We start from the raw sequence: 13,397 nt of genomic DNA on the forward strand, positions 1-13,397 counted from the left end.
GTTTTCAGAAGCCAATGTGCCAACTTGTCAACAAATGCGATTATTCGAAATAGAGTATGGAGGGCCCGGGCATGTAGTTTGTACTGAAAGAGATATTAGAAACTTTGAGAAGAAGCTAAGAGATGAACAAAAGGGTATCGACGCCGAAACACAGATTGAGTTCTTTGCATCTGAGAAAGACAAGAATTCGTCTTTTTTCTTTGATCACGAGACTTATTCAGATAAAAGATTTAGCATGTGTTTTTGGGCAGATCCCGTGTCAAGGAGGGCAAACAGTGTATTTGGTGATGTTGTGGTGTTTGATACGACGTATAACACTAATAAATATGGTATGATTTTCGCACCATTTGTGGAAGTTAATCATCATCATCAGACAATTGTGTTTGGTTACAGTTTTTTAACTGACGAGAAAACTCAGTCTTTTGTTTGGTTATTTAACAAGTTCATAGAAGCGATGCCTAAAGGTGCACCAAACGTGATAATCACTGACCAAGATCCTGCTATGGCGAAAGCCATTGCACAAGTTTTTCCTAAAACAGTGCATCGATATTGTTTGTGGCACATATTGAACAAATTCCCAGATAAATTAAACCCTATGACTTTTCGTGACCACTATCGAAGGATAAAGAATGTCATTCAAAATTCCACAACACCTGATGAATTTGAGAAGTCGTGGGAAGATGTTATCAAGTGTGCTAACTTGGAGAAAAATGATTGGTTGTCATTGATGTATGAATTGCGACAGAAGTGGGTGCCAATATATTTTAACCATATATTTTGTGCTGGAATGTCAAGTAGTCAGAGATCTGAAAGTTCACATGCATTTTTCAAGAGGTACGTCTCTAATAAGAATTCATTGATGGATTTTATCACTCGCTTCAATAGGGCACTCCGACACCAAAGGCACAATGAGTTAGTTGCTGACCATATTGATATGAATGAGCATCCCAAGATCAAGACAAACTGGCCATTAGAAGCTCAAATGGTTAAGGTGTATACGACAAAAAAATATGTGGAGTTTCAAAGTGAAATGTGTGAGAGTCATGGTTATTATGTGCAACAAGTTTCTGTAGGAGCTGAATTAGTTAAGGTGTATCCGACAAAAAAATAACTTATTCATCTCATCGTTGGGATTGAATGAAAAAAATGCACAAAAATAACTAGTCATCTACAAGATGACACATAAATGAATTTCATTCATCCAAACGTATTCCAGTTGTCCACATGTTGTTAGAACCTGCAATAATAAAGACAATTATAAATGTCAATATTTTAATGAAAAACATTTGTTTAAAAAAGATGAAGCATTTCAAGTACCAGTCATCGATGCAAAATCTTCTTCATTTGTGTTGTCATCATTGTTATGATGATTATCTACAGTTGATCTGGTAAATGATAAATAGTCATATTTACAAAAAATTAATGAGATTAATTGGTTTGTAAAAATATTATAAAACAAACACAAAATGAATCAACGTATACCTGTCATGAAAATTTGGACAGTTGCGCTTGTCATGTGACACACCTCGATGCCCGCATCCACGACATATCCTGTTCTTACTTCATTGTGCCTTTGGTGTCGGAGTGCCCTATTTAAGCGAGTGATAAAATCCATCAATGAATTCTTATTAGAGACGTACCTCTTGAAAAATGCATGTGAACTTTCAGATCTCTGACTACTTGACATTCCAGCACAAAATATATGGTTAAAATATATTGGCACCCACTTCTGTCGCAATTCATACATCAATGACAACCAATCATTTTTCTCCAAGTTAGCACACTTGATAACATCTTCCCACGACTTCTCAAATTCATCAGGTGTTGTGGAATTTTGAATGACATTCTTTATGCTTCGATAGTGGTCACGAAAAGTCATAGGGTTTAATTTATTTGGGAATTTGTTCAATATGTGTCACAAACAATATCGATGCACTGTTTTAGGAAAAACTTGTGCAATGGCTTTCGCCATAGCAGGATCTTGGTCAGTGATTATCACGTTTGGTGCACCTTTAGGCATCGCTTCTATGAACTTGTTAAACAACCAAACAAAAGAATGAGTTTTCTCGTCAGTTAAAAAACCGTAACCAAACACAATTGTCTGATGATGATGACTAACTTCCACAAATGGTGCGAAAATCATACCATATTTATTAGTGTTATACGTCGTATCAAACACCACAACATCACCAAATACACTGTTTGCCCTCCTTGACACGGGATCTGCCCAAAAACACATGCTAAATCTTTTATCTGAATAATTCTCGTGATCAAAGAAAAAAGACGAATTCTTGTCTTTCTCAGATGCAAAGAACTCAATCAGTGTTTCGGCGTCGATACCCTTTTGTTCATCTCTTAGCTTCTTCTCAAAGTTTCTAATATCTCTTTCAGTACAAACTACATGCTCGGGCCCTCCATACTCTATTTCGAATAATCGCATTTGTTGACAAGTTGGCACATTGGCTTCTGAAAACTGTTGAGTCAATGCTTTCTTTGATGCCGAAACATTACGATGTGAGCGTAGTAAATGCACCTTCGAAGGAGTCGAGAGTGGATGATTATGGCTTTCCATGAATGTACTGACAATCCAATTAGGATCAGTTTGTTTCTTGACAATTGAAATCTTTGACTTGCATCCAGTTCTAACTTTGCTGCGAGCTCTTTCATTTTTCGGTTGATCACCTTTTTCTTGTTTATTCGACCGCATTTCGTCTGTACACCCTTCTTTAAAGCATACAAATTTCTTCCAAACAACTTCATTTGTTATCTTGTTTTTCTTGCTGTTGCTTATTCTTGCGCTAAATCCTGCTTCTCGTGCGTATTGGTTATAGAACGAAAATGCATCCTCTAATGATATGAATTCCATCCCAATTTTTAGCTTTCGATCGTCTGCAACTTGGGGAATGAATTGCTGATCATCACCGATATTTACTTCCATTACTGAGAAATATGAAATTTTAGAACAATTTGATGAACATTTTATTGTAGTTATTCAAAAAAAAATTTATATATTGCTTTAGAACAATTTGTGAACATTTTATTTAACCACCCAATTATTAAATATGTGTAAATGATTTTTGATTGCCTCATATAACAATTATTAAATTTTAAATTCTTCTTTGCATTAAGAAAATTCATAACAATGAAAAAGGTGAAAAAAAACAAGAAAATAGAAAAACATCAAATTGTGTTATAATTCATACTAGCTACTGTCTTTTATGATAAAAGGAGACAAAAAATAATAAAAATTCGAGAGAAAGTATTCCACCAATCAGTCATGTTTTGTTCTAATTTAATAAAAAAAATATGTTCAGCAAAAAAAAAAAGATAGGTAATCGGTGCATACCTTGGAACGGCAGAGATCGGGTGGCGGAGTGGTGGATGAGTTTCGATCCTAAGGCGGAGATTGGGAGGTGAAGTGGTGGGCATCGCTTATTTTTTGAGAAGAAGAGCAAATTTTGTTGAATTTGTGTATTGACAATTGAATGCAAGTTAAGAAACAAGAAACAGAAATCCAAAACATATGGAACAAAAATAAACTGCAAACGAATTAGTTAAAACAACAAACTCAAAATAAAACAAAATTCCAATTCAAGAATCCAGATTCTCTCGAGTTCAAGAAATTTTCACCCCTCCGTCAGACACAAAACTAATTCAGGCAAACAAATGAGAAAAAAACAATTATATCAAAGCATTTGATAATTAATTACAGTCAGTGAATTCCAATCACGATTAAAACAAAGCATTCTTGTTTATTTGTTGAACAAATTTCTTTTTATTGATCTAATTAGGGCAAAACATGGCTGATGTTATATATATATATATATATATATATATATATATATATATATATATATATATATATATATATATATACATAATTGAAAAGAGCAACTCAAAAAACTTTTGTAAATAAATATCGAAGCAAATTCCAATGTCATGATTGGCGGTTACGACATCCCAAAGGAGCCACCGTGAACGTCCACATCTCATCCTAAAGAAAACGAAGAGATATTTTCAAGCAGAAAAACCATTTTGTGGGATCTATACCTGGGTAATTTAGCTGAAGGCTATGACTGGCATAAGGGACTTGCGCCCAATAAGATGAAGAAAAAAACGGTTCGATTTTTCACAATGACGATTGACGCAGGGGTAACTGTCGATCGCTTTTTTTTTTTTGGGGAAGAAGGCTTCGTTTTCTTGATCGCTTAATGTTCTGAGGAGTCAACACCTTAAAATTTTGTTTATAATTTTTATAAAACAACTAAAAAAAAATGAGGTGGGCGCCGCTACACACCATTTGGTGTGTAGGGTATCAAGTTTGTATATATATATATATCGAGTTTTTTTTTTAAGTTTAATCACTATATATTATTTCTCAAACGGGTGAGACAGATAATCAATAATAAACGAACATCAATAATATTTAGAATTTCGTATTATTATAATTTGGATAAAATTCAGAAGTTGAATTTAACGAATGAGAAATTAAATAAGATTTAATAAATCTTTACACCTATGTAATTTGATCGGGATATAAATTTGATAGGGGAATCAAATTTAATAAAATAATTTTTTTCCCCGCAAAAGTAACATTTCTGATTGTAAGATTTTTGAACTTTGAACAAATATAATTCACAATATTAAGGGAACTGTTATTGACACTCCAAAAATTTATTCTCAAATTTTAATTTTATGATTTTTTTTTTTGTGTGTAATGTTACAAAATTAGCTATACTTAAAATATTAAGTTATTTTATTTTACTAAAGTACCCTCAATCATCCAATCCTTCCTTGACTTTGCTTATTCCATTTGATTTTATTGTCACGACTTCAAGTTTTTCATTCTATTTTTTTAAAAAAAAACAATGGAGAACACCGACAGCTTCAAAGATCTGCAATTTATCCATGAAATTGAACATGTAATAAAATTGGAAGCCTCGAACGATACTATAAAAGATTTCTACATATACTGTCATTGATGTAGCCAAATAAAATCATTTTAGAATTAGGAAAATTTATGAGTGGTGGACCGTCATCTACGTCACGAACAGAACGTTAAAAACCCCGAAGAGTTCACGAAGAAAATCATATGATGTTCAAGTCTACACTACCCAAAACCAGATAGAATAATGAGCTTTTTGAAAGCAAAAATTAGAACTCACTTGAAAACGAGAGACTTGCCAATCTATAAGCTCTTGGAAGACTTGGCGAGCTTGGGCTTTGAACATATTTAAGAAATTTAGTTGTGTCTAAGGATGAGTACTTTATTGACCTAAGTTCAATTTTGGGTTGTTCATTCTCTTGCGGTATGTTATTTTTCTCATATTTTTTTCTTTATTTGAATGAGATTTTGTTATAAAATATAAACTTGCAAGTGATAGCTACTATACGTTTTCTTCTTCAATGAAAGAGTCTGATATGATGGTTCGAACTTTCTTCGTGTGTCAATTCGAGTGAGTTGGGTCTAGTTCAGCAATAGTACTATTCAGAAATTGCCCAGCCCGAACTCAAACTCGAATCAACCCGATTAATTTGATTTTGAATTTTTTTTCTAATTTTTTTAAAAATAATAAAATTTTAAAAAAATATTTTAATTTAAACACATAATAACAAAATCTTCGTCATATATATGATTTAAATTTGAAATTTTAATTATAGAAAAATAAAGTATATTTACTAAATCAAACACACAATTGTTAAAAAAGTAAAAATATTCAAAATAAATATTAAATTATGAAAATTTATGATATAAATATACAATAAATATTTTTTCATATATATAATATATAAAAATGTAGGCAATATTTATTAATTATATATTTTTAAAAAATTTAAAGGGTTGACCCGAACCCAACCTAACCCAACCCGATCATTTTTTTCGGGTCAGCTATTGGCTCCAACCCGATCTGACCCGAACCCGAACCCGAATACCCCAAACCCAAACCTGAATTTTTTCGGGTTGAACCGTGTCGGGTTGGTGGGTCGTGTCTAATTTTGACACCCCTGCTTCTTAGATACAATACATGCGAAGTACATAAATTTTTTGAAGACTTTTTTTTTCTCCCAAATGATACTAAAATTACCTTTTGCTTCTAGTAAAAAAAACCATAAAATGATTTCCTGCATCATCATGGCTAGGAAATTTCTGCGTTCCAATGCTTCAGATATTAAATTTGTCTCAATCTAGTCTGAAAATTGATTTTCACGTTTGGTTAGAATCTCTTTCTTCAGGGTCTTTATCTGTGAGAAATGAATAACAATCTGATGATCTACCCGTTTGTCAAACTTCTTCAACTTGAACTGGACCATCCTTTCAGCCACTTGCATAGTCTGATCAATGACCGTCTGAACTTAGGAGATTTTGTTTAGTTGGTTCAATCAGAATGCTTTGCCCTTGGCCATTGGGTCAATATGAGACAATCCAAAAACGGTGGAAACAATGTTCAGTTTAGAGATAACTATATCACAAAACACTTCAGAAATTGGATATGCGGGAATAAGAGTTGGTATAATTGGTTCATTAAAATTCTTGATCAACTTGATCTTAGTTGTTCTTTTATTTTTTTAAATCCGGAATATGAGAAGAGAATACTCGAGTAAGTGGCAATGACTCTTGCTCAACATCATAACTGTCAAGTGGCAATGACTCTTGCTCAGCATAATAACTGTCTTGACTCAGACAGATAGACAATCAGTTTTCTCTTGCCTGACACCTTACTCGGAGACTTCTTCTTCTTCTTTGGTGTCTGTTTCCTCTTTTTAATATGCTTCTCTAGCCTGTCAATCTCCTTCTTAACTATCAAGAAATCTTCCACATAAATACGTTCTTGGCATTAAAAGCTAAAATATACTTTTCATTGAGCACTTTTTGAATGTGCAGTGCTGAATATTGACCCATCTGAACATTCGACCTCACTGAAACCCGACAGATAAGCACAAAAATTCCTTGAAATTGCTTTTTCTGGAGTAGAAATCATCACGATAAAATTTGTAGAGAATAATAAACCAGTTGATCTGAATACCTTTGAAATGACAACCATCAGTTCGAATAGTTCCATAGTGAATTCATCGACAGAATCAGCCTTCTTGGTAGTGAGAGATTTGGCCTACAAAATCATTGACGCAAACCTGGTCATGCATGAGAGGCAAATACGAACCAGACCTAGTCGCGCCCTCTATTCAATAAATAAAAAGAATTCTCATAACCCCTGATCTTTATTTTTGAAAAAAGCAACATCATATTCACCCCTAAACGACGTGGCTTAGTAACAAATAACACAAATAAGAACAATTGATCTCAAGAGAACCTTCAGATCGTCTTTGACAATCCTAGTAAATAACAATCGACAAATGCCACAAAATATATAAAGTTTTATTTTAGAAATACAAAAAAATGTAAACAAAGTCAAAACTTTTTAGGAGATAAAAATATTTTCAAATATATAATAATCTCAATAATTATGTTGTAATAATGTTTACAACTTTTGTTTATATATAATAAAGGTAATAATTCATATAAATCTCAAAAGTTAGGGTTTATTTCTTAAAATTTGTGTCGCGGCTCGCGGGTGCACACTTAAATTTAGCTGTGCACACATGGTTCATTTCTGACATGTGTTGGTCAACTTCATGCACGTGGCTGTCATATTGGCGCGAGGCTGATCATTTGGTTATGCTCATGCACACATTTCCTCTTATGGGCGCGAATGTGCGTTCGTGTTGCACGGGTGCGCACCAATTGTTGTTTTCCCAGGTAAAATTGCACTCGAATGCTTGGTCGCTCGATACGATACCACTAAGTGCTCCCTTGAACTCCTTTAATCGGTTGATTGATGCTTCATCTTCAGTCATCATCCAGCTTGTGTACGTTTGAGACAACAAAGCCTCTTGAAATTCTTTCCAAATATTAATTTTTTCCAAATATTCGCATGTAATGCCTAATCAATTCATATCTTTCTCTCCTTCTTCAAAACGATTTGTCCTCAAATCTTTGCTACCTATAAAAAAAAGCGATTTAGTAATACAAAAAATTATATTATCAACATGCTTACCTTTCAACTTTAGTAAGTAGGCGTTGTCATCCACTTGCTCCATCAACCATAGAAAACCTAACTTCATGGTTGCCTTTACCATGTCTTCATCAATTACACCCGGCGATAAATAAAAAATGACACCAAATTAAATTCATCTCTTCTTAGACCTAGATAACACCACAACAAAATTCATGCTAGTGTACGGCCTTTGCTCACTAGGAATAAGAATTATTTCATGCAATATATAATAATCCAGTCTAGATGTCATTTTCTTATGTATACTACATGTTTTACAATCTCACTCAACATATCTTTTTATGTCTAACCAATACATATAATCATGCAACACATCAATTATCAAATCACAACTATGTGTCTCAATAACTCGTCGCTCATGCAATGAATATATAATGAAATATTTATTCTCTTTAAATAAATATTCATCTTTGAATAAATATTCATCATGAGCATATAAATTCTCATATTCACCATGCACTTTTCACAACTCTCACCAAACAAATAACAATCATGCAAATAGGACACATCAAATGTACTATCCATGCAATCTCTTAACACCTCACAGGAATTTGAACTCAATGCATACACATCCTTATAGCTACTAGATATCATTAATTTGACATATCCTTATAAATCAAAATCAACAATGTTTAAACTTGGTGCATGCAATTTGTCACTAGTCCCACTTCCATAAAACTAAGACACAAAAGCTAAATTTAAATCATGCCACTTAACTATCATATTCAACTCGTTCTTCAAACTCTTGAAAAAAAACATATAATTAAGGTAAGGAAGCAAGACATATGTAGGACCGAGTGCTTTCCGCTTTACCAAAAGCTATAGCTAGTGGTAATGGTGCAACTAAAATCTTTTAAACCACACGGAAGCTCAAGCGCCACGGTTCGATCGCTCTACCAACCAGGGACAATTATTGTACCCAATAATCTCCCTCCAAATAATTTCACTCCTTGCAATCAATGAGAATCGAACCCGTGACCTTGGCTCTGATAACAATTGTAGGACCGAGCGCTTGTCAGTGTACCAAAAGCTATAGCTATTTGTAATGGTGCACTCAAATATTTTAAACTGCACAGCAGCTCAAACACTACGGTTCGATCGCTCTATCAAGTAGGGACAATTATTGCACCTAACAACATACCCCGTAGTTTTTGTGTGGGCAACTATACTTACACTTAATTTAATGTTGATCAACCCATGGTATTCTTCCACACTTAACACTCTTTTGTCTCCACATTATGACTCCACCAGAATCCTGCCAAGAGGAAATAAAAAATTTCGGGGTTGAACTGGCTTTATTATCACAGTGGAAATAAACTTCTTTGTACAAAGGCACTTGAAGAAGTTATACAAAAACAAGTATATATCAATCTCACTCTTTTGGGTCATCAATTTATTTTTCTTTTTACTTTCTTCGACAAAATTTTCATCTTTTTTCTCTCTTTGGCCAACTTATTATTTTGTTCACTCTTTATTTCGACCATTTCACATATTTTTTTCACTATCACTCACCATTTGAACTTCCAATCGATCCTCAAGGAAATCTTTCAGAGTCAATTGAACAAGCGAAGTATTTGTTTATCAACATATGTATGCAACAAAGTTTCACTTTGTCTACTTTCCTCCTCCATAACGTACATATTAAGAGCTTCCTCATCATCTAAGAATCCACCTTGCACCGCATATTGTTCTGCAATATTCGAATCATCAACTAGTGAAGTACCATTGTAAGGTCTAAAATGTGATAACAGTAATCCAATTACATGCAAATATAAGAAAAATAGAAAATGTCTAATTAAATTATTTTAATTTCATTAATTAAATATGATAGGCATATTTACATTTTAAAAATGTGGTTTTCTATTAGAGTGCATAAAACAATGTTTTCAAGGGTTATTCGAGACTCGACCGAAGATATTTCAAAGAAAGATGGATAATCTATTTAAAGATTATTTCAAGTTTATGTTTTTCTATATTGATGATGTTTTAATTGCATATAAAAATATGGAAGAACATATTAAGCATTTAGAGATTTTCTCTGATATTTGTAAAAAGGAAGGACTGATTCTATCAGAAAAGAAATCAGTCATTGCCACAAGAATATTGAATTCCTTGGAATAGAAATCGATGAGTCTCGAATAATTTTTCAAGAACATATAGTAGAAAATGTGCAAAATTTTCCAAACGAGTTAAAATAAAATAAACAACTTCAGAGTTTTCTAGGAGTTGTTAATTTTGCTGGAATGTTTATAAAAAACTTAGCAAAACACAGGAAGGTGTTTAGTCTATTATTAAAGAAATATGCAAGATTTATATAGACAAAAAACACACATAAGAACTTGTCCAATTAAAGGAGATTTGTAAAAATCCTCCGAAAATAGCTATTCCTCAGGATGAATATGATATGTTATTATATACAGATGCCAATTATTATTGGTGGGCGAGAGTTATTACTAAGCTCACCCTCGATGGAGAACAACCATGCAGATATTGTAGTGGTCTATTCTCAGATGCAGAAGCTATAAGATGACATATCAACGAAAATGAATTTTATTCAGTGAAAAGGGCTTTTGAAAAATGGTCATTATTTTTACTTGCAAAGAAATTTACTTTGAAAGTTGATAATACACAGGTGAAAGCTTTTCTGAAAAACATGATTGAATCCAAACCAGAAAAGTTTAGAATTTTAAGATGGCAAGCTTTATGCAAAATTATATTTTTGATATTATTATTATTAAATCTCACGAAAACATTCTTGCATATTTTTTAACAAGAGATGGACAACATTGACATTGATGCTATTATCAAGATGCAGAGGCATTTGAAGGAACACCTTGAAATGCTTCAAACCAATTTTAACAAGTTAGCACTGAACGCAGAAATTGCGGGAAGGCTTCAATAAACGGATAAGAGAATTGTCTCTGATCGAATTACATGATGTTTACAGACATACACTTAGTTATTGTCTGTAACGCAAAGGCATATCCTCCAAGGCATCGAGAAGCCATTGGTTTCTCGAATGGAGAGTTCTCGAGTACATGACTCTATACCTGGAGCAAGGGATTCAAGTACCCCTAGAACAAGTGTTAAGCCGGGACCATCTCCTGATGAGTCGACCAAAACAAAATTTGAAACTTCAGATTCCAATCTCGAGTCTTCAAGTCAACCCTTCACCTCGGGGATTGAAGAGGGAGAGATCAATCTTAGACCTAATACTAACAAGAGCAATTCTAAGGTTGGTACTAATGAAGCTGCAATTTCTCCATTCCAGGTTTACCAACAGAATTGAGAGAAATTAAACACAAGAATTGTCATCAACCCATCTATGGTTCGAGTTGATGTTGCAGGGAAATATCATAGGGTATGGATGAAACAAAATTCATATCTAAAAGAGGTCAAAACTTGGTATGAATTCGGGGCTCTTGCATCAGTTTATACCACATCACCAAGCTTCCCAAAAATTTCAGGTCTACCATAATGGATCCAGGAAGTGGTGCATGAAACTTGGACAAATAATGATTATTTGTCCAGATGAGATATTCTGGAGTTGTATTTTTTCACTGCAGCACCAGAACCAGCAGGGAAAAGCACACACGAAGCCTTTCATTTCATCAAGATAAGGAGGCCAGATATGAATGCTCAGAAATTCATTAAGGATCCTCCTACAAACGAAACACCCCTAGTTTCTTCATTTAATGAAGATGACATATCTACCAGGAGAGCATGAGGAGTGTGGGTCTGTCTGACAGAGATGGACAAAGTCAAGTATCCATTTAAATTTTATTAAAATTCTGTAAATGGATCTTTCCTATAAAATACAATGACATGAAAAACAACGAGTTTTGCAGAAGATCTATTCGAAAATAAAAGATATCTTCTGTGGAATAGCAAGCTGCCGGCAAGTAAAGAAACCCGCCGGAAATTCTGTAATATGACACATGTGAGAAGATAATCGGAGAACATCTGCCCAGAATCAGAAAGAACCAGAGTTTGGTAAAGGATTCAAGCCGAGATCTGATCGAAAACACTTTACCGATACCAGTACAAGTAGAGAAGGACCACAAGCACGTTTTCCTCGGGAACATAGAAAGAAAAAGATTCCCCGACAAAACTAAAAGTAGACATGTGACCATCCTATTAACAAAAGAAAGGACCACTATGTGAGTGGAATACAAGAACCACCAATAATCGGTGAAAAAGGACAAAAGACCATTGGATTCCATTTCTTTAAAAATAAAAGAAATCCAATAAACAGACAAGGAACTTTAACCCCAAAATCATCTATAAAAAGAAATAAAAAACGGGGTAAAAGAAACACAGTCGAAACCTGAAGAAAAATGTATTATACATATTTAAATGTTTCTAAAAGACGAATCAAGAGAATAAGAAATCAGCTGGTAAATACTAAAGATCTCTACAAATTGTTAAAGGAAGAAGGAAACGAGATCTTAGCTGATATAAAACAGACACATATCTACTAGTTATGCCAGGAGATAAAGTCAGAAGAACAAGCTATTTCTAGATTAATAATCTAGGAAGAAGACAATTTGAGTGGAGGGACCATTCAACCACTCAATCAGATGGCCAACCACAGCTGGAAAGCATCAGATTATAACAAGAGTTTGAAGTCCTCAAAACAAATCCGTCAGGGACTTCTATAAATAAGAAGACAAAAGGAAGATGAAGGCATCACTCAACATCTTCGTTTTTCTTCAAAATATTTGTAATATTCTCTTTCTAATTTATGTATTTTGCAAGTTCATCTATTATCAGTAGCTAAACAAGTTTCTACTCCTCTACAGGAGGTTACTATGTATTAATAAATGTTTGTGTTTGAATAAAAAGAAGCCTTTGCTCTAGCCCCTCTCATGTATTATTTTCAAAATTTTATCTTTTTTTATTGTACACCTTAAGGTAAGAAACGAATTAGGGTTGTGCCAAGTGCTGCTGAAGGAATCTGCGTCGGTGACCATTTGTTGCGACTGCGTGGTTAGACTGTGAGAGCAGTCTGTAAAATACGGTGGATATAACCCGGTGGTACTCCGGTCAAATAGGTAAAAGATTTAATTTATTATACAGAAGCAAGATGAGCTTTTTATAAAAAATTAAAAAAATTGATTATTTAAGCATGATATATAGGCTGGAGATCTAACGTAGCCCTATGTCTTGAGGCTATATATCTTTAAGAACATGGTCGATAGGTATAACAATGTCACGTACCAAAATCAATGAATTAAAGATGTTTTTGGAAAATTTTAGAAAATTGGGAGTTTAAATAAAGAAAAAAGGGGATGTGGAGTGAGGAGAAAGTTGAGAATGAGAATG

At 33.6% G+C, this 13,397-nt stretch overlaps 1 protein-coding gene and 1 long non-coding RNA gene across 2 annotated transcripts; one reads left to right on the forward strand and one right to left on the reverse strand.

Moving 5' to 3' along the window:
* Positions 1-235: 235 nt before the first annotated feature.
* Positions 236-1,085, forward strand: LOC140835435 (protein FAR1-RELATED SEQUENCE 5-like). The gene is made up of 2 exons (XM_073200931.1): positions 236-991; positions 1,074-1,085. Exons 1-2 carry the CDS (start codon positions 236-238, stop codon positions 1,083-1,085), a joined length of 768 nt encoding a protein of 255 aa, XP_073057032.1.
* A 20-nt stretch (positions 1,086-1,105) lies between these two features.
* On the reverse strand, positions 1,106-1,942 carry LOC140833410 (uncharacterized). The gene is made up of 3 exons (XR_012118465.1): positions 1,483-1,942; positions 1,318-1,385; positions 1,106-1,237 (listed from the first exon to the last, which is right to left on the reverse strand). It is a non-coding gene; the product is annotated as an uncharacterized lncRNA (long non-coding RNA).
* Between the last annotated feature and the right edge of the window lie 11,455 nt (positions 1,943-13,397).

This window comes from Primulina eburnea, chromosome 6, assembly GCF_022965805.1.
Source record: "Primulina eburnea isolate SZY01 chromosome 6, ASM2296580v1, whole genome shotgun sequence".
Classification (NCBI taxonomy): Eukaryota; Viridiplantae; Streptophyta; class Magnoliopsida; order Lamiales; family Gesneriaceae; genus Primulina; species Primulina eburnea.